The sequence below is a fragment of the Erythrolamprus reginae genome, chromosome 8 (genome assembly GCF_031021105.1).
Source record: "Erythrolamprus reginae isolate rEryReg1 chromosome 8, rEryReg1.hap1, whole genome shotgun sequence".
NCBI lineage: Eukaryota > Metazoa > Chordata > Lepidosauria > Squamata > Dipsadidae > Erythrolamprus > Erythrolamprus reginae.
The window spans coordinates 17,284,909-17,305,255 of record NC_091957.1 but is presented as its reverse complement, the minus strand read 5'-3'; the positions used below and the strand labels follow the sequence as shown (position 1 = coordinate 17,305,255).

At 43.8% G+C, this 20,347-nt stretch overlaps 1 protein-coding gene across 2 annotated transcripts in view; it reads left to right on the top strand.

Annotated features, from left to right (window-relative positions):
* VPS13D (vacuolar protein sorting 13 homolog D) overlaps window positions 1-20,347 on the top strand; it is a 132,183-nt gene that overhangs the window by 48,261 nt on the left and 63,575 nt on the right. Inside the window, exons 32-45 of one of the 2 annotated variants that reach the window (XM_070759061.1) lie at window positions 91-224; window positions 1,670-1,825; window positions 3,231-3,447; window positions 4,047-4,121; window positions 5,151-5,357; window positions 7,631-7,720; window positions 9,892-10,032; window positions 10,813-10,935; window positions 12,092-12,166; window positions 14,900-15,005; window positions 15,618-15,770; window positions 17,325-17,460; window positions 18,516-18,563; window positions 19,743-19,893. In XM_070759061.1, coding sequence (XP_070615162.1) covers window positions 91-224; window positions 1,670-1,825; window positions 3,231-3,447; window positions 4,047-4,121; window positions 5,151-5,357; window positions 7,631-7,720; window positions 9,892-10,032; window positions 10,813-10,935; window positions 12,092-12,166; window positions 14,900-15,005; window positions 15,618-15,770; window positions 17,325-17,460; window positions 18,516-18,563; window positions 19,743-19,893 — 1,812 coding nt within the window. The remainder of the gene's footprint in view (window positions 1-90; window positions 225-1,669; window positions 1,826-3,230; window positions 3,448-4,046; window positions 4,122-5,150; window positions 5,358-7,630; window positions 7,721-9,891; window positions 10,033-10,812; window positions 10,936-12,091; window positions 12,167-14,899; window positions 15,006-15,617; window positions 15,771-17,324; window positions 17,461-18,515; window positions 18,564-19,742; window positions 19,894-20,347) is intronic. The other variant, XM_070759063.1, reaches the window with a different exon arrangement.

Genomic DNA, 20,347 nt, shown 5'->3' with positions numbered 1-20,347 from the left:
TTAAAGGCAAAATCTATAGGGAGGCCTCCTCCTCCCAGTTCATCCACCACCACCACCATCCCTCCAACCCTTTGAATTCTCCTCCTCCAGATACGGAATTTGTAGTGGTCGAAGACATGACCTGCTCGGATACCAACGCAGTCATTCTGAAGGGCACAACCGTCCTGACTTACAAGCCCAAGGTGGTTGACCATCCTTTCTCCGGGAGTCTCTCAGGCATCGAGGTGAGGGGGCAGGGAGGGGCAGTTTCTGTGGCCATAGCATCTTCACTACAACCGACGGCGTCCTGAGTCCTTGGCGGAGGTCTCATCTTTTAAAAAAAAAAAAATCTTTATTAAATATATCAGAGTAGACAATATAACATAATACACTGCTCAAAAAAAGTAAAGGGATCCATCATAGAACACATCCTAGATCTGAATGAATGAAATATTCTCAGTGAATACTTTGTTCTGTACAAAGTTGAATTTGCACAACAGCCTGTTAAATTGATTGTCAATCAGTGTTGCTTCCTAAGTGGACAGTTTGATTTCTCAGAAGTTTGACTTGGAGTTATATTGTGTTAAGTGTTCCCTTTATTTATTTTTTTGAGCAGTGTATAAAAAGGAAAGGGATGAAAATAAAGGTGAAGTCAAAAGGTAGAAGGGAAAAGAAAGATTAGAGAGAAAAAGATAAAGGAATAGTCATGTCAACTATCTGATTGACATTTCATTAACATACAATTTGATTTCGGTTTCTATAGTGGATGTATACTACCCCTCACTTATGATTATTTACAGTGAATTTTTTATTAGGTTTAATTGTTTGTATGTGATCTTTAACAGCTGTTATGTGTTCGTATCGATTAATTTGGTTTGTAGAGTTTTGAAGAGAGTCTTCAGCACACGTCTCGATCGATGACTTGTGTGGTTTAAAATATAAATTGTTTTTATTTCACCTGTTGTGTTGATAAAGAGTAAAAGTCCGATTCATCTCCTGTTTTGACTTTCCTTTGTCAATTGTCAGGTCTCATCATTTTTATAATAAGGGTTTTTTTAGTTGTTTAGTATTGGATTGTTACATGCTGTTTTTTATCACTGTTGTTAGCCGCCCCGAGTCTGCGGAGAGGGGCGGCATACAAATCCAATTAATAATAATAATAATAATAATAATAATAACAACAACAACAACAACAACAACAATAATAATAATTTTTAAGGGCAGGAAATCAGGCTGCAGATTTAGATCCCTAAAAGGAGTGGGTGCAGGTGGCCTAGAGGTGGAGACTGTGAGTTCAATCCTAGGTAGAGGCAGAGATTTCTCTTTCTCTTTCTGGGCACAATGAGAATATTTCTGCCGAACAAAACTCCACATTGGTGACAAGAAAGGCATCTGGCCAGTAAACACTTTGCTCCATTCACTTGTCCAAGTCCACCCCAGAAGGGTTATTTTTTTGTATTTTTTTTGTAATTTTTTCACCAACGTTACATCCATACATACACAATATCAACATATTACACACTTGTACATTTTTTTCCAATATATCATAAACAAGGACCTTCTTTTTTGTATGTTTTAATTTGCCATAAGCCTCCTAGAGCGGTAGGTGGTGCACAGATTGATTTAATAATTAATAATAAAAAAAGCAATACTGTAAAAGGGTCTACAGGATGAATTCTGCTCTTTTCAGGTTTTCTCCTGCCGGCTGGGCAATGAACAGGAAACGGCTCTCTCCATTCTCGATCCAGCCCTGATCCAGGTTGAGCTGGTGGGCAATTCTTCCTACCCGAACGGATCGGGTCTCTTGGATGCTTTCAATGGTGGAGACTTCCCTCCCCTTCTAGAGGTAAGATTCTCCCCAGCCCAAAAGTGTTACCAGCCTTAGTAATAATAGCAATAGCTTTAAGAGGGCTGGAAAAAGCACTAGGAAGCGGCACATGTCTAAATAGCAATAGCATTTAGCATTAGACTTATATACCGCTTCCTAGTGCTTTTACACTAAGCGGTTTACAGAGTCAGCATATTGCCCCCCAACAATCTGGGTCCTCATTTGACCCACCTTGGAAGGATAGGTAGGTAGGTAGATAAATAGCTAAACAGACAGACGATAGATGGATGGATGGATGGATGGATGGATGGATGGATGGATGGATGGATAGATAGATAGATAGATACCATAGATAGATAGATAGATAGATAGATAGATAGATAGATAGATAGATAGATAGATAGATAGATAGATACCATAGATAGATAGATACCATAGATAGATACCATAGATAGATAGATACCATAGATAGATAGATAGATAGATAGATAGATAGATAGATAGATAGATAGATAGATAGATAGATAGATAGATAGATAGATACCATAGATAGATAGATACCATAGATAGATAGATAGATAGATAGATAGATAGATAGATAGATAGATAGATAGATAGATAGATACCATACATAGACAGACAGACAGACAGATAGACGTGCCACAGGTTCGCCATCACTGGTGTAGGGTCTCCTGGTTGAGATGGGGACTGGACTAGAAGACCTCCAAGGCCCCTCCCAGCTCTATTCTGATTGAGTGATTGATTGATATAGTCTAAGGCAGTGATGGTGAACCGATGGTAGGGGTGCCACAGATGGCATGTGGAGTCATATTTGCTGGCATGCGAGCCGTTGCCCTAGCTCAGCTCCAATGTGCATGTGTGTGCCAGCCAGCTGATTTTTGGCTCAGAGAGGCTGGGGGGATGGGGGAGGACATTTTTACTCTCCCCTGGCTCCAGGGAAGCCTTTGGAACCTGGGGAGGGTGAAACACGAGCCTACTGGGCCTACCAGAAGTTGGGAAACAGGCAATATCCGGCCTCCAGAGGGCCTCCAGGGGGTAGGGGAAGCTGTTTTTGCCGTCCCCGGGCATTGAATTATGGTTGTTGGCTCACGATTTTTTGGCGCCTGAGGAAGAAAAGGTTTGCCATCACTGTCTTAGACTATATCAATCACTCACTCAATCAGAATAGAGCTGGGAGGGGCCTTGGAGGTCTTCTAGTCCAGTCCCCATCTCAACCAGGCGATTGTCTAAGGTCTCCTGCTCGAGCAGGGGTTGGACTAGAAGACCTCCGAGGTCCCTTCCAGCTCATCGATTGATTAGACGAACCCTTATCCCAGGCTTTTCCCACCCGTATGGAAGATCCCCTTTGACATCCCATTTGGGGAAGGCTCTTTTTTCCCTAACATGTTTTCCCCCCCTCCAGATCCAGTTGCAAAGCCTGGATATCCGCCTGTCTTACAATGACGTCCAGCTTTTTCTGGCCATTGCCAAGTCCATCTCCAAGCAGACCAGCGGGGTGCTCCCCAGCCCTCCAGCCTCGGACTCTCCAGCCCCTTCCGGCCCCTCGGGCCCAAATGAGATTTCGGGAATGAGCGCCGAACGGACCGAGGCAGCTAAACGGGCCCTGGATCCAGTCCTCGGTAGGGATGTCGGTTTCAAATTGAGGGTTAGCTTCTCTTCACCCGTCTTTGGGCTGCAGTGTCCGAGCCCAAATAATCGGGAGATTAATGCCGGTGGTTGGTTGGTTCTAAACATAGGAGGTCACTCAACCTGCGACGGCAGGTGGGGCCAAAATTTATGTGGCTAAGCAAGACAGCAAAGAAATGAATTTGCCCCCTTTTATGACTTCTCTTACTACAGCGGTTAAGTGAATCTTCCTTTTCTTCTTCTTCCTTCTTTTTTCCTTCCTTCTTCTTTTACTTCTTTCTTTCTTTCTTCCTTCCTTCTTTTTCTTTTTTTACTTCTTTCTTCCTTCTTCCTTCTTTCTTTATTTCTTTTTCCTCCTTCTTTCCTTCTTTCTTTCCTCCTTTTTCTTTTTCTTTCTTTCTTTTCTTCTTTACTTCTTTTTCTTTCTTCATCTTTCTTCCTTCTTTTTCTTCTTTCTTTTTTCCTTCTTTCTTTCTTATTCTTTCTTTTTTCCTTCTTCATTTCCTTCTTATCTCTTTCCTCCTCCGAAGCAAAAATTGCAGTAAAATGGAATAAAAACCCTTTAAATTTGTAATCCATGTTTTTCTTCCAGAAGTGCAGTTGGCCCGGCTGCAGGAACTGGGATTCAGCCTGGATGACTGTCGGAAGGCTCTGCTGGATTGCCAAGGTGTGTTATTTGCATAGAGTTGTTATTTAAAAATAAAATCTGCAAAGCCTAAGAGAAATGGTATTATTGGTTATCACAAAAAAAATACTTAAATATCATTAAAAAAGAAGAAAACTAAACAACAACTTCACCCAATCCCAACACAAGATGTGAAATGAAAACAATCCATAGATTGAATAGCAAAAGACATTGATCAAGACATGCTAAAGACGCTTACCAAAGTTCATAACCCAAACCCCCAAATTTTTATTACCTAAATAAAACATAACTAACATCTAAAAATCATACGCACATACCAAATTCAGTTAACAATATTACTACAAATAACTAAAACCGAAGGGAAACTTACAGCTAGCTAACAACTGAAAATAAAGGTCGTTTATGATCAAAATGTCATCATACTGCTCAAAAAAAATAAAGGGAACACTCAAAGAACACATCCTAGATCTGAATGAATGAAATATTCTCATTGAATACTTTGTTCTGTACAAAGTTGAATGTGCTGACAACATGTGAAATTGATTGTCAATCAGTGTTGCTTCCTAAATGGACAGTTTTATTTCACAGAAGTTTGATTTACTTGGAGTTATATTGTGTTGTTTGAGTGTTCCCTTTATTTATTTATTTTTGAGCAGTGTACATAGTTGACAAAAGATTTCTTTTTCTCTCTCTTTAATCTTTTCTTTAACTTTCTCACGTCATTTCTTTTACTCCTAATACTTACTTTATTCTTTTTTCTGTACACTTTATATTATTATGTTTTGTATCATATGTTCTCTATTTTTTAATCTATACATTTTATAAAGATTATTTAAAAATAAAATCACTTAGAATGCCAGATATTCCTCTTTCTCCTCTATGTGTGTATGTGTGTGTGTGTGTGTTGAAGCCAAGCATTCCAACAACAACAACGCAGCCTGCAAAAATGTCCCAGCACATTTTTATTTTTTGCCGTTGCCGGTGTAAAATTAAAGCCAAGTGTCAACGCATCCGATTCCCTATTAACCACCCTTTCTCAATATCGGTCAGGTCAGCTGAAGAAAGCTGCCAGTTGGCTCTTCAAGAACGCCGAACCTCTGAAACGCTCCGGATTCGAGTCCTGCGGCACAGACGAGCAGAATTCCAGGGCTCTTCGGCTGGTCTCTGGGGTTGAAGTGAAAGCCGAAAGCATCTGCATTTGTTTTATCGACGATTGCATGGACTGCGACGTTCCTTTGGCTGAGCTGACGTTTTCCCGTAAGTGTTTAAATTGCCCCGGTTCCAGGTAGGCTCATTGGGGGATTTCCAGGATGTTTGGTCCTGAAATTAATTCTCCTCCTTTCTTCTCCTTTTCCTCTTCTTTTATTTCTTTCCCTTCTTCCTCTTTTCCTTCTCCTTCCTCTCCCCTTACTTCTTCTCCTTTATCTTCCCCCTCTTCTTCCTTTCTTTTCTTCCTCCTTTTTCTTTTTCTCTTTCCTCTTCCTTCTCCATCTTCCTCCCCTTCCTCCTCCATCTCCTCCTCCCTTTTCTTCTCTGCTTTCTCTTCTTCCTCTCCTCTTCTCCCCCTTCTTCTTCTCCTCCTCCTCTCCTCCTCCTTGTTCTCCTTTATCTCCCCCCTCTTCTTTTAAATCCCTTCTTCCTTTCTTTTTTTCCTCCTCTCTATCTCTTCTTCCTTCCTTTTCTTTTTCTATTTTTTCCTCCTCCTCTTCCTCCTCCTCCTTCCCCCTTCCATTCCTCCTGATCTTCCACCTTCTTTTCCTCCCCTTCCTCCTCCAACTCCTCCTCCCTTCTCTGCTTTCTCTCCTCTTTCCTCTCCTCCTCTTCCCTCTTCTTCTTCTCCTCTCCCCCTCCTTGTTCTCCTTTGTGTTCCCCCACTTCTTTTAAACATCATCTTCCTTTCTTTCCTTCCTCCTTTCCATCTCTCCTTCCTTCCTTTTCTTTTTCTTTTTCCTCCTCCTTCCCCCTTCCATTCCTCATCATCTTCCTCCTCTTTTTCCTTCCCCTTCCTCCTCCATCTCCTCCTCCCTTTTCTTCTCTGCTTTCTCTTCTCCTTCTTATCATCCTCTCCCCTCTTCTTCTTCTTCTCCTCCTCTTCTCTCTCCTTTTCTCCTTCACCCGTCTCCTCTTCCCTCATCTCCTTTTCCTTCTTCCCATTCCTTCTCTTGGCTGGCCACCAGTAACCCTAATTTTTAAAGTAGATTTTTATGGATTATTTTTATGTATTAATTGGATTGATTTTACTATTGTCTCTTTATATATGTTGTGAGCCGCCCCGAATCCTCGGAGAGGGGCAGCATACAAATCCAATTAGATAGATAGGTAGATAGATAGATAGATAGATAGATAGATAGATAGATAGATAGATAGATAGATAGATAGATAGATAAATTTGTGCTCTTGACCCTATTTGGGGGCCAAACCTTCTCTTTTCACCCAGATATGGATCATCTTGCAGGGTGGTGGTGTTTTTTTAAATTTCTCTGAACCTTTTGTCAAGGTTCTCCTTTATCTCCCTCCTCTTCTTTTAAATCCCTTCTTCCTTCCTTTAAAAGAAGAGGAGGGAGATAAAGGAGAACCTTGACAAAAGGTTCCAATTAAATCAGAGTCAGAGTCAAAGTCCTCCTCAACATTCCAATTTACTGCTGGAGCCATCCTGGCACCTACACTGCGAAACCTGAATCTCAGTTTCCCACCCAGTTGAAAGTTCACATCCCTTATACCCACCCACCCACCCACAAATATGTCACGTTGCCCACTCAGATCGTGCCAGCATGGCCAGTCCTTCTTCTGCCCAGGTGGGTGGGCACAGGATGGCCTTGAACCCCTCGAAAGAATGCTTTGTGGCTGCATCTGCTCCCTCCTGAAAATTCCTCCTCCCAAGTTCCCCTCAACATCAGGCCTGATATAGATAATTAATTTATCATCAACTTCTGCGCTGTCTGGACATAGAATGCGAAACACTAGAGTCAGAAGGGACCTCGGAGGTCATCCAGTACAACCCCCTAATCAGGCAGGAAAAACTATACCATTCCAGGCAAAGAGCTGTCTGATTTCTTCTTAAAAATCTCCAGTGATGGAACAGTGACGACTTTTGGAAGAAAATTGTTCCATCCATCCATCCATCACTCCCCACCTCTGTCTGTCATGTATCTGATCTATCTATCATAGAATCATAGGCCCAAAAGGGACCTTGGAGGTCTTCTAGTCCAACCCCCTACTCAAGCAGGAGACTTGGCTGTCCAGTCTCTTCTTTTTAAAAACCTCCAAGGATGGAGCACCCACAACTTCTGGTTGCAAGCCATTCCACTGGTTAATTGTTCATTTTTTGAACACACTCTGGGGGACAGATGTCAAATGCCAAGGGCCCGATATTGAAGGAAAGCTCAAAAGCTTTTTTTATTTTACCATAGAGGAGGGATCTTTGACCCCCTAAGGCCATGTCATCTTTACCTTTTTAGCTTCTATTTTATTCTTTTTGCTAGAGATTCAGACTTTCAAAAATTGCGATTAATCCTCGTTTTCCCCTCCAGGTTTGAATTTCCTTCAGCATTTGAGAGCCAGCCCAGAAGGCTACGCTCATTTTACGCTCTTCGGCGACTATTTTAATCGGGAACTCTCCGGTAAGTGCCTGCGGTTGGTCCTTGACTTAACGACCATTCACATTTAGTGACCATTCAAAGTTACAACAAGCACTGGGGAAAAAGTGACCTAGGGATATTTTTCACACTTAGGACCCCTGGGGCATCCCTGTGGTCACGTGATCAAAAAGTCAGATGCTTGGCAACTTTCAGTTTTGGTCTATCAGGTCAGCTTTTTAAGCTACACGATACCCTCAAAAGTCATACAAATCCTGCATTTAAAGTAAAATAAAAACCTACCAAATAATACTACTTACAAAGAAAAAAATTATTCATACAAAGGCTATCATACTTACTGCGAGTTAAATTGTGTTCATACAAATAGTTGGGATTTTTTTTTAATCGTACGGTAATTATAAAGATAAAAAATTTCACTTATAGCTTTTTTCTGGAGTGTTTAATCTGTGGACATTCTTGCTTGATGCTCCAACATTAGCCTGCCATTATACGTACATCCCATCTACCCTGATACCGAGCCTCCATGACCTCCAAATCTTGACAGAATCATTCACCCTGCTAATCACTGACTGTACCATGATTTTCCAGGAAGTTAGCAAGGTGGCTATGTAAAAAAATGCAATTTGATGCCCATGTTGTCTAATTATTATACAGTAGTACCTCTAGATACGAGTTTAATTCGTTCCAGAAGGGAGCTTGTATGTCGAACAACTCGTATCTGGAACAAATGGCTTTAGACTTTGTTTTTCCCTGTCGAGATAACCAGAAGCAAGGATTCTTGCGCCACCTAGTGGACACTCGGCTCGTATCCCAAATTTGAGCTCGGGTCTCGAAAGAAATTTCTCTCCCCTCGTGGCTCGTATCTTGGAATACTCGCATGTGGAGCAGCTCGTATCTAGAGGTACTACTGTATATATAAAGTGTAGAGAAAAAAACTTGACATGGTAGAAGAAAACTAATTACAGATTTGAAACCAGCGTGCCTAATTAGCTATAAAAATGCTCAAAAGAACAGAAATTGCGTTACAAATTGTTCTCTAGTGTTATATAGCTATAGATATACAGTGATCCCCCAATTATCGCGAGGGTTCCGTTCCAAGACCCCTCGCGATAATCGATTTCTCGCGATGTAGCGGTGCGGAAGTAAAAACACCATCTGCGCATGCGCGCCCCTTTTTCCATGGCCGCGCATGCGCAGATGGTGTTTTTACTTCCGCACCTGGGAAGACCCAGCAGCTGAGGAGCCGCCTGCCTGCCCGCTTGTCCGCCGCTTTTCCGCTTGTCCGCCGCTCTGGGAGTTGAAGACCCAGGGAAGGTTCCTTCGGCCGCCCACCAGCTGATCTGCTCGGCAGCGCAGTAGCAGCGAGGAGCCGAAGATGGGGTTTCCCCGTTGCCCACGCAAAGGGGAAACCCCGTCTTCGGCTCCTCGCTGCTACTGCGCTGCCGAGCAGATCAGCTGGTGGGCGGCCGAAGGAACCTTCCCTGGGTGCCACCCGCCGCTCAAGAGCAAGAGGGGGAGAGATAGAGAAAGAGAGAGAAGGAAAGAAAGAGATGAGAGAGGGAGGAAGAGAGTGTGAGAGAGGAAGAAGCAAGATAGAGAAAGAGAGAGAGAAAGAAAGATGAGAAAGGAAGGGAGTGACGTCATCGGGTGGAAAAATCGCGATATAGCGTTTCGCAAAGATCGAGATCGCGAAACTCGGGGGATCACTGTATACACTGCTCAAAAGAATAAAGGGAACACTCAAAGAACTCATCCTAGATCTGAATGAACGAAATATTCTCATTGAATACTTTGTTCTATGCAAAGTTGAATGTGCACAACGGCAGGTGAAATTGATGGTCAATCTGTGTTGCTTCCTAAGTGGGCAGTTTGATTTCACAGACGTTTGATTTACTTGCAGTTATGTTGTGTTGTTTAAGGGTTCCCTTTATTTTGTTGAGCAGTATAGCTATAATTCCCTTCAATCTGATTTTTGGAGACTGCTGGGTTAAGTCCCTGAGGTCTTCTAGGCTTTTTCAGAATACCAGAATACCTAGGGCTGAGAGAAACCGGCTGGCACAAAGTCACCCAGCTGGCTTTGTGTCCAAGGCTGGGACTAGAACTCCCCCATCGCCCAGTTTCTAGCCCTAGGCTCTCCTCTGTAGGGTTGCATATCTCTCTCTCTCTCTCTCTCTCTTTTTCTTTCTTTCTCCCAGGCTGGGAGCCATTCATCGAACCTTGGCCCTGCTCTGTGTTTTGGCAACGGCAGCCAGCCAGCCGCCTCCACCCGTCGCGGCTGAAACTGGAAGTCAAGGCGAAACAACGCCTAGATGTCAACATCACCTCCAGGTTAATCGGTAGGTTGTTGGTAGGAAGCCTCCTTTCCTTGTCGCACCTGCAGAGAGCTGCTATGGGGCAGGCAGCCTCCCTTTCCCCCTTCATCCTCCATTCCTTGCTTCCTTCTTTTCCTCCTTGCTTTTTTCTTCCTCCTCCCTTCCTTTCTTCCCATCTTTCCTTCCTTCCATCCCTCCCTTTCTTTATTCCTTCTTTCCCTCGCTCCCTACTCTCCTTCTTTTCTTTCCCCCTTCCTTGCGTCTCTCCTTCCTTTTTTCTTCCCATCTTCCCTTCCTTCCCCCCCTTTCTTTATTTCTTCTTTCCTTCCTTGCTTCCCTCCCTTCTTTTCTTCCTTCCTTCTCTCTCCTTCTTCCTTGTTCTCCTTCTTCTTCTCCTCCTTCATTTTTTCCTCCTTTCTTCCTATCTTTCTTTCCTTTCCTCACTTGCTTTATTCCTTCCTCTTCCTTCCCTCCCTTTCCGCCTTCCTTCCTTTCCTCCTCCCTCCTTTCTTCCCATCTTTGCCTCCCTCCCTCCCTTTCTTTCTTTATTCCTTCCTTCCCTCCTTCCCTCCCTCCCTTTCTTTATTTCTTCTTTCCCACCCTCCTCGCCCTCCCTCTTCCTCCTACTCTTCTTTCCTTTTTACCTACTCCCTTCCTTTCTTGCCTCCCTTCTTTGTCTTTATCCCTTCCTTCTCTCCCTCTCTTTCTGCTTCCTTGCTTCTCCTTCATTTCCTTCCCTCCTTCCTTCCCTCCCTCCCTCCTTTCCATCCTCCACCCTTCATGGCTCTTTGTCTCCCTTCCTAGAGCAATATGCCAGCACCAAGCAGTCCTGGATGGCCGATTACTGCAGTCAGGAGAAAGAAACGACAGACCTTGAGTCTGAAGACTGGGAAGGCTCTTCGGTGGACCCCCCTTCCTTCAGGCAAGGTGTGTGGACCAGCCCCGTGGCCTTGATGCCTGCAGCATGCACATGGCCACCCTAACCAACCTGCAAAGCATTCGGCCAGATGCTTAGGTGCCGCTGTTCCCCACCCGTCCTTCTACAGTAGCTGTTTTCCCCTCTGCCAAATTCCCTCCCTAATGGGCACAAGTTACTTTTTCCATGTAATGAGTGTAAGTTAGTAATAGCAATAGCATTGAGACTTATATGCTGCTTCACAGTGTTTTTACAGCCCTCTCTAAGCGGTTCACAGAGTCAGCCCCTTGCCCCCAACAATTTGAGTCCTCATTTTACCCATCTTAGAAGGACAGATAGATGGATAGGTGGGAAGGTAGGTAGATAGACAGATCAGAGAGAGAGAGAGAAAGAGATAGGATAGATGATTGATTGATAGAGAGAGAGAGAGATGAGAGGTAGATAGACAGACAGACAGACAGAGACAGACAGACAGACGGTAGAGACAGACAGACAGATAGATAGATAGATAGATATGAGATAGAGAGACAGACAGAGGGTAGAGAGAGAGAGAGAGAGAAATAATAGCAATAGCATTTAGATTTATATCCCACTTCACAGTGCTTTGACAGCCTGTTGCCCCCAACAATCTGGGTCCTCATTTGACCCACCTCAGAAGGATGGAGGGTTGAGTCGACCTTGAGCTGGTGGTGAGATTTGAACTGCTGAACTACAGCTAGCAGTTAGCTAAAATGGCTTGCAGGGCTGCTCTCTAACCACTGTGCCAACATGGCTCAAGTTCCTTTTTTCAACATTGTCGTAACTCTGAACGACCACACAACAAAACTATTGTAACTTGAGGAGTGCCTGCAATGCCTGCAGATCGACCAACTTTAGCAGGGGGGGACTTTCCATTGGGACCGAAGTCAAATGACTTTTTCCCCCTCCCATTTTCTCATCTCTTCGTCGATCAGTAGCACTACAAGTCCCAGTTAGACTCATACATTTTCAAGACTGGGAATTGTCGTCCATAAGTCCTTTTCCGTAGGCCCCAAAAGGCCCCAGCCTGGTGAAGGCCGTTCAAAGGAATACGTTGCTGTGTGACCTTCTTGCCTGCTTTGCAACCACCGCCGTCTTGCCTTCTGACCTGCCTTTTTTCTCGCTAACATTGTCTTTCCTGTCTGCTAGGCCTTCCTCTTGCCTACCTTAGAACTAGGAGCACAGCCAGCCTGACTAACCTAGAACACCAGATGTATGCTAGAGGTACCGTATCCCTAGACAACAGACGCTTTCCTCGTTTTCTTTCCTCGTGCTTTCTTTTCCAAGTTGTGGTACAGTGGTACTTCTACTTAAGAACTTAATTTGTTCCGTGACCAGGTTCTTAAGTAGAAACGTTCTTAAGTAGAAGCTATTTTTCCCATAGGAATCAATGTAAAAGCAAATAATGCATGCAAACACATTAGGAAAGAAATAAAAACTCGGAGATTGGGTGGGAGGAGGAGGAGGAAGAAGAGAAGGAGGATAGTCGCTGCCGAAGGAAGAAGGTGAGGTGAGGGGAATAAAAAAAAATCCAAAACTTTAAGGCTTAAAAAAAAAAAAGAGGGACTCTGAGGCGGCAAGGGGGAGCCTGCGCTTCCCATACACCCGGCGCGAGGCTGCCTCCCATGCACTGCGCCAGAGAGCGAAACACAGGGGGAATGGCAGGAAACTGGCCGGGCCTTCGTGCCGCTCTCAAATTTCCTGGGAAATTTTTCCAGGCTGGGGTTCTTAAGTAGAAAATGATTCTTAAGTAGAGGCAAAAAAAATCTTGAACTCCCAGTTCTTATCTAGAAAAGTTCTTAAGTAGAGGTACCACTGTATATTATTTATTTTATTTATTAATTGGACTTATATGCCGCCCCTCTCCGTGGACTCGGGACGGCTCACAACATTTCGATAAAAAAGGTACAATATAAAACATTTCTAAGCCAATTAATAGAATAATTAATTTAAAAATTATCTTAAAACTAGTCATTTAAAATTGAACAATCACATACATACTGTCACATCCAATACATTTATTGGGCAGAGACTGGGGACTAGGGACCCCAAGCCTGCCGACATGAGTGCGTTTTCAAGTTCTTGCGAAAGACAAGGAGAGTGGGGGCACTCCTAATCTCCGGGGGGAGCTGATTCCAGATGGCCGGGGCCCTCACAGAGAAGGCTCTTCCCTAGGACTCACCAAAAGATATTGTTTAGTTGACGGGACCTGGAGAAGGCCAACTCTGTGGGACCTGATTTGACGCTGGGATTCGTGCGGCAGAAGGCGGTCCTGCAGGTAATCTGGTATAATTGGCTCAATCAAAAAAAAAAGGTACCAAAAACTGCAATAATGACACAATATAAAATAATACAATAACAATTGCTTATCTTCCCATACAATCTGAAAGAGAAAAAGTGGATACGTTTAATCTTACAAGGCTTTCAGTTTATAGTTTGAAATGAACAAAAGAATCATTGTTAAATTGATATACAGTGGTACCTCTACCTAAGAACGCCTCTACTTAAGAACTTTTCTAGATAAGAACAGGGTGTTCAAGATTTTTTTGGCCTCTTCTCAAGAACCATTTTCTACTTAAGAACCCGAGGCCGGAAAAATTTCCCAGGAAATTTGAGAGCGGCACGAAGGCCTGGCCAGTTTCCTGCCATTCCCCCTTTAATCCCGGCCATGTCGGGTTTTTCTGGGCTGCCAGAGGAGCCTTTTGGTGGCACTTAAGGAGGTTTTGGCAGCCTAGAGCGAACGGAGGGAGGCGCGTGCTCCTCATCGCCGCCTCAGAGTCCCTCTCTTTTTTTTTAAGCCTTAAATTTTGGATTTTTTTAAATTCCCCTCACCTCACCTTCTTCCTTTGGCAGCGACTGTCCTCCTCTTCTTCTTCTTCCTCCTCCTCCTCCCACCCAAACTCCAAGCTTTTATTTCTTTCCTAATGGTTTTACATGCATTATTTGCTTTTACATTGATTGCTATGGGAAAAATTGCTTCTTCTTAAGAACGTTTCTACTTAAGAACCTGGTCACGGAACGAATTAAGTTCATAAGTAGAGGTACCACTGTATAAGAATGAATGAATGAATGAAAATGAAAGACTATTTGAGGATAGTGCAAATATAATGCTTTAATAATAGTAAACAAGCTAACAAGCATGCAAATGTAAATGGAAGTCATATACTGATATAGGATATTTAGAATATGTCATTGATAGGCTGTTGAAACCAAGGGTTAACAGGATGGTTGACATGTATGTGAAATGTTTTCTATTCCATTATTCATATATACATATGTACCAGGGTCACCCAGAAAGTAATGCGCCACATTTTGTTTCAATTGAACACAATGAAACTTGCACACAAGAAAGAATGATGTCTCTTCTACACTCCCTATTTTCCCATGTAATCTCTGTCCCGTTCTATGGCCTTCCTCCAGTGAGACACAAGTGTGTGTGTATGTGTGTGTTGATTAGGTTGGCTATTTCAGAAAGCTTGGCCCAGATGTAGTTCCTGGGTTTTAGCATGCTGGGTTTGGTTTGTGTTTTATGCCTCAGTTCCCTTCTCTTTCCTTTCCTTTTTTTTCCTTTCCCTTTCTCTTCCCTTCCCTTCCTTCTTCTTTCTTTCCTTCCCTTCCTTTCTCTTTTTCTCCTCTCCTTCCTTTTTCCTTCCTTTCCTTTCCAACCCCTTTCCTTTTTCTTCCTTTCAAATTATCTGGGTGGATGTTCGAATGGGGGGGGGGGCAGCCGCTCGCCCCAGACTGAGACTTGGGAGGGCGCCTCCTTGTTCCATCAAGAGGAGATACACACATCTCTCTCACACACACAGACACACACACACACACGCTGTTGTGAGGAAGACATTCCTGACCTGGGCAAAAGAGGCTGAGCTTCGTAAGTGAGGCCCAGCTCTGTAGTCTTGCCTGCCTGGTCTGCTCCTTCATTCTTCCTTTTCTTCCTCCCTTCCTTTCTTTCAGCTGAAATGAAGGCGCCCAAACGCAGGCAGCCCTTTGTGCCTTTTGCCCTCCGTAATCACACTGGCTGCACCCTCTGGTTTGCCACGATGACCAGCACCCCAACGCGGTAAGGAAGCAAGAGGAGGGGACTCAGACCACGCGAGCACCACAAAAAAAGAGCCCCAAGATTCCTGTTGTTCGAAGAGACATTTGTGAAGTCAGCTTTGCCCAATTTAAAGACCTTCCATAAGTCCATCATTGTTAAGTGAATCCCTGCAGTTGATGAAGTTAGTCGTTAAACAAACCAGCTTTGATTTTTTGGAAGGTCATAAAAGAGAATCGCTTGATGCTTCGTCCGTCATAAATAATGGCTGACAGCCGTTATCAGCCACCCAGGCCTGCTTGGTGCTGGCCTATTGCTCTAGGAAGAGAGACAAAGAGCTATGAAAGGAGGGAGGGAGGGAGGAAAGGAAAGGAAGAAAGAGAGGGAGGGAAGGAAGGGATAAAGACAAAGGAGGGAGGCAAGAAAGGAAGGGAGGAGGAAAAGAAGGGATGGGGGAAGAGAAAGGGAGGGAAAGGAGGATGGGGGAAAGGAAGGAAAGAAGAAATAAAGGGAAGGAAGGGAGGGAGAAAGAGAGGCGGACTTGAGATAAAGGAGAGTAACCGGCCCAAAGTCCCCCACTGGTTTTCCTAGCGAAGGCAGGACTCGAACTCACGGTCCTGGTTTTTGCTTTCGCAGGGCAGCCCTCCTGCACAGTGGGAGCCCTCCGGTCCTGCCAGAAGAAAAGGAGACCTTTCTGGACGAAGCCCATAAAGTCAGCGAGTGGCGGGAAGTCCTTGCGGGAGAAGAGGTCCCCTTCGCCTTCGAAGCCAAGGGGAAACTGAGGCACAGGTGAGGCAGATGGGACCCTTCCACCACCACCATTTTCTTACTGTCTTGTTAAGTTGTTAAGGGGTCCGTAAACAGCCCTCTTTTTGACTCGGTCCTCAATGGAAGGCAGGTTGGCAGTTCTGATTCTCCTCTGAAGTCCGTGTCGGTCTTGGGTTGCAGAACCAACCCCCCCCCCCCCCCAAAAAAAAAGAAGAGAAAAGATTCTTAAGGCAAAACTTAAAAAAAAGGATTCTTAAAGCAAAAAAAAAGATTTATTTTTTTTAAAAAAAGAATGCTGTGTTGCCAAGTGAGAAATCTGTGAAGTGAGCCTTTCATTGCCACGTTTCTTAAGCGAGTCCCTGCACTTGATAGGTTAATAACATGGTCGTTAAGTGAATCTGGCTTCCCCATGCACTTTGCTGGTCAGAAGGTCGCAAAAAGAGGATTGTGTGACCCCTGCAGCCATCGTCATAAATATGAGTCAGTTGCTGAGTGTCCGAATTGCAATCACGTGACCTAGGTCACGGGTAGGCAAAGTTGGCTCTTCTATGACTTGTGGACTTCAACTCCCAGAATTCCTGAGCCAAACATGGTAGCTCAGGAATCCTGGGAGTTGAAGTCCACATGTCATAGAAGAGCCAACTTTGCCTATCCCTGTGGCCTAGGTCATAAGTGTGAAAAATGGTTATAAGTCACTTGTTTTAATGCCATTATAACTTCCAACGGTCATTGTAAGTCAAGGACCACCAATACTATAATAATAATAACAACAACAACAATCCCAGGAGACAGCAGAATCGAGGAGAAGCAGCTAGAGAAATTAGTGAAATATGAAGATCTAAAAATCGAGTTGCAACGACTCTGGCATAAGCCAGTGAAAGTGGTTCCAGTGGTACTTGGCACCATAGTTCCCTCTAAGCTGAGCAGTGAGCAATGGCTCACTTAAAAATCATCATCAACTCAGAGTTTTTCAAACCTGCCCAGAAGCCGAGAGGGAAAAAGTGAGAGGGAAAGAGTGCCACCCAGTCCCGAAGGGACTGCTGCTCAGACACTATACATTTCCGCCCACCCCCCCAAAAAATTAGAGGGAACACTGCTTGGCACGCTGGGCACAGTGCCAAAGGATCTCAGTGGACATTTGAAAACCATCGGAATTGACAAAATCTCCACTTGTCAATTGCAGAAGGCCGGTTTACTGTGATCGGCGCACATAATTCGCCGCTACATCACGCAGTCCTAGGTGCTTGGGAAGTGCCCGACCGGTGATGAAATACGAAATCCAGCAGAGTGATCTTGTTTGCTGTGTTGCATTGTACAATAATAATAACAACAACCACAACAGAGTTGGAAGGGACCTTGGAGGTCTTCTAGTCCAACCCCCTGTTATTAAACCTCATTTTATTACACATTTTGGATTTCATTAAACATTTATTCAGGATTATAACAGAAAAAATGTAAGGATTTTTTTCCCCGCCACCTCATTTGAGGTGTAAATTTGAGCCTGTCTTTCTCCTAAACACTTTTCTTTCTGTCTTCACAAAAAATTGATTGATGTTTTAAACAATACCCCTCCAGGCATACCCACGACCTGAGAATTCACCAGCTGCAAGTGAGGGTCAACGGCTGGGAGGCTGTTAGTCCTGTATCAGTTGACAAAGTGGGGATATTTTTCCGGTATGCGGCTCCAGATAAAAGCAATTCTTCCTCAACGGTAAGTTTCAGGCTTGAATTCTTTTATTCTTTTCAGAAGAAAAGTAAACACCAGTTTATATTTAACACTAAACACAATTAAAGACGGGCTACAAGAATGGTGGAAGGTCTTAAGCAGAAAACGTATCAGGAAAGACTTAAAGAACTCAATCTGTATAGTCTGGAGGACAGAAGGAAAAGGGGGGACATGATTGAAACATTTAAATATATTAAAGGGTTAAATAAGGTCCAGGAGGGAAGTGTTTTTAATAGGAAAGTGAACACAAGGACAAGGGGACACAATCTGAAGTTAGTTGGGGGAAAGATCAAAAGCAACATGAGAAAATATTATTTTACTGAAAGAGTAGTAGATCCTTGGAACAAACTTCCAGCAGACGTGGTAGATAAATCCACAGTAACTGAATTGAAACATGCCTGGGATAAACATATATCCATCCTAAGATAAAATACAGAAAATAGTGTAAGGGCAGACTAGATGGACCATGAGGTCTTTTTCTGCTGTCAGACTTCTATGTTTGTAAGAAACCCAATAAGATTCTCTTTCTGAAACTCGAGAGCTGAGGGTTGGACTAGAAGACCTCCAAGGTCCCTTCCAACTCTGTTATTCTTTTAGAATAGAATTCTTTATTGGACGAGTGTGATTGGACATACAAGGAATTTGTCTTACCCTCAAAACAACGCTATACCAAGACAACTAGACACAAGAACTGTTTTTCCCGAAGGCCATCACTTTGCTAAACAACTAAATTCCCTTAACGACCGTGGCCAGAAAGGTCGTAAAATGGGTCCAAACTCACTTAGCCACTGTCTGATTTAGTCACTGAAAAACTTTGGGCTCAGCCGTGATTGTAAATTGAGGACTGCCTATAATACACATCCTGGGTCTTTTTTTTAGAGAAAATGATTGTGCTGTAAGAGAGGGAACAGGCAAGTTGCCAAGGGGTCACTTTGTGTGTTTTTGTGTGTCCGTGTGTGTGTGTGTGTGTGTGTGTGTGTGTGTGTGTATTTGTGTGTGTCCGTGCCAGCATTCAACTTTCCTGCTCTTTCTTTACATAGGTCGGCAGCCCCATTAGTAGAACCAACATCATCCATCCCCAGGTTTATGTAAGTTGAATTTCCTTTCCTCCATCCTTCAGTTTCTTCTTAGCCACGTGTGATTGTATTAGGGTTTGTTTAAACCACAATGGGCTTTAACAAACTAGATGTAGGAGAAGGAGTGATGGAACCCGAGGGCGGAGTCAAAAGCGGGATCAGCCAAGAATCACTACATAGCCACATGCTAAGTCCCTTAACTAATTCCAAGCAGGTACTATTAGTTGGGAAGCTTTCTCTCATTGTCATCATATAACGACCCCATAATCCCTTGAAGGGTGGAATCGTGGGCAGCTGATTGGAGCAGAGCATTTACTGGCCGTCTGCCCTTCCCTATCGCCATTGTGGAATTTTGTTCAGCAGATATATTCTCATTGTGCCCAGAAAGAAATATCTGCCTCTACCTAGGATTGAACTCACAACCTCCTGATTGTGAGCCCAGAACTCCACTTCTAGGCCACAGCACCCATTCCACAAGTTGAGAAGCTTTCCCTACCAAGCCATAAATAGCAATACATTGATTTAATTGAAACTGGCCGCCTGTGCCGGCATTTGTGTCCACCATATATGTGTATATGCAGCTTGGCTGCATAGCTAGAGGTATCAAAAGCAGGAAGAGGGAGATTGTGATCCCGCTGTATAGAGCGCTGGTGAGACCCCATTTGGAATAATACTGTGCCCAGTTCTGGAGACCTCATCTACAAAAAGAGATGGATCAAATTGAGAGGGTCCAAAGACGGGCTACAAAAATGGTGGAGGGTCTTGCGCATAAAACTTATCAGGAAAGACTTCATGAACCCAATCTGTATAATCTGTAGGACAGAAGGGAAAGGGGGGACATGATCAAAACATTTTAATACGTTAAAGCGATAAATAAGGTTCAGGACAGAAGAGTTTTTAATAGGAAAGTGAACACAAGAACAAGGGGACACAATCTGAGGTTAGTTGGGGAAAAGCTCAGAAGCAACGTGAGAAAATATGTGACTGAAAGAGGAGTAGAGGCTTGGAACAAACTTCCAGCAGAAGTGGTTGATGAATCCACAGGAACTGAACTTAAACATGCCTGGGATAAACATAGATCCATCCTAAGATAAATGGACTAGATGGACCAGGAGGTCTTTTTCTGCCGTCAATCTTCTAGGTTTCTGTATATATATATGTATATCTATGTATATCTGTATATTTTTACAGTTTTCTTCATTGCCTCCAGTTCGAGTGGTCTTTGCTGTGACCATGGAGGGCAGCGCCCGCAAAGTGATCACAGTTCGTTCAGCTTTGATTGTGAAAAACAAACTTGAAATGCCAATGGAGCTGAGACTGGACAGTCCTTCAGCACCGGACAGTAAGTGCTTCAGAGTTTCAGAAGCCACAAAACAATTCTTTTTCAAACAGAGCGGAGTAGGAAGGGACCTTGGAGGTCTTTTAGTCCACCCACCTGCCGAAGCAGGAGAGCCTGTTGTTTTTTTTCAGGCAAATGACTGTCCAGTCTCTTTTTTAAAAATCTGCAATGATGGAGCACCCACAACTTCTGGTGGCAAGCCGTTCCACTGGTTAATTGTCCTCACTGTCAGAAAATTGTTCCTTAATTCCAGGTTGCTTCTCTCTGTGATTAGTTTCCATCCGTTGCTTCTTGTCCTGCCTTCTGATGCTTTGGAGAATAATTTGACACCCCCCTCCCCTTTCTTTGGGGCAAAAACCTCAAATACTGGAAGACTCTTTATCATGTCTCCCCTGTTCTTTCTTTTCATCAAACTAGCCATGCCCAGTTCCTGCAACCGTTCTTCCTATGTTTTAGC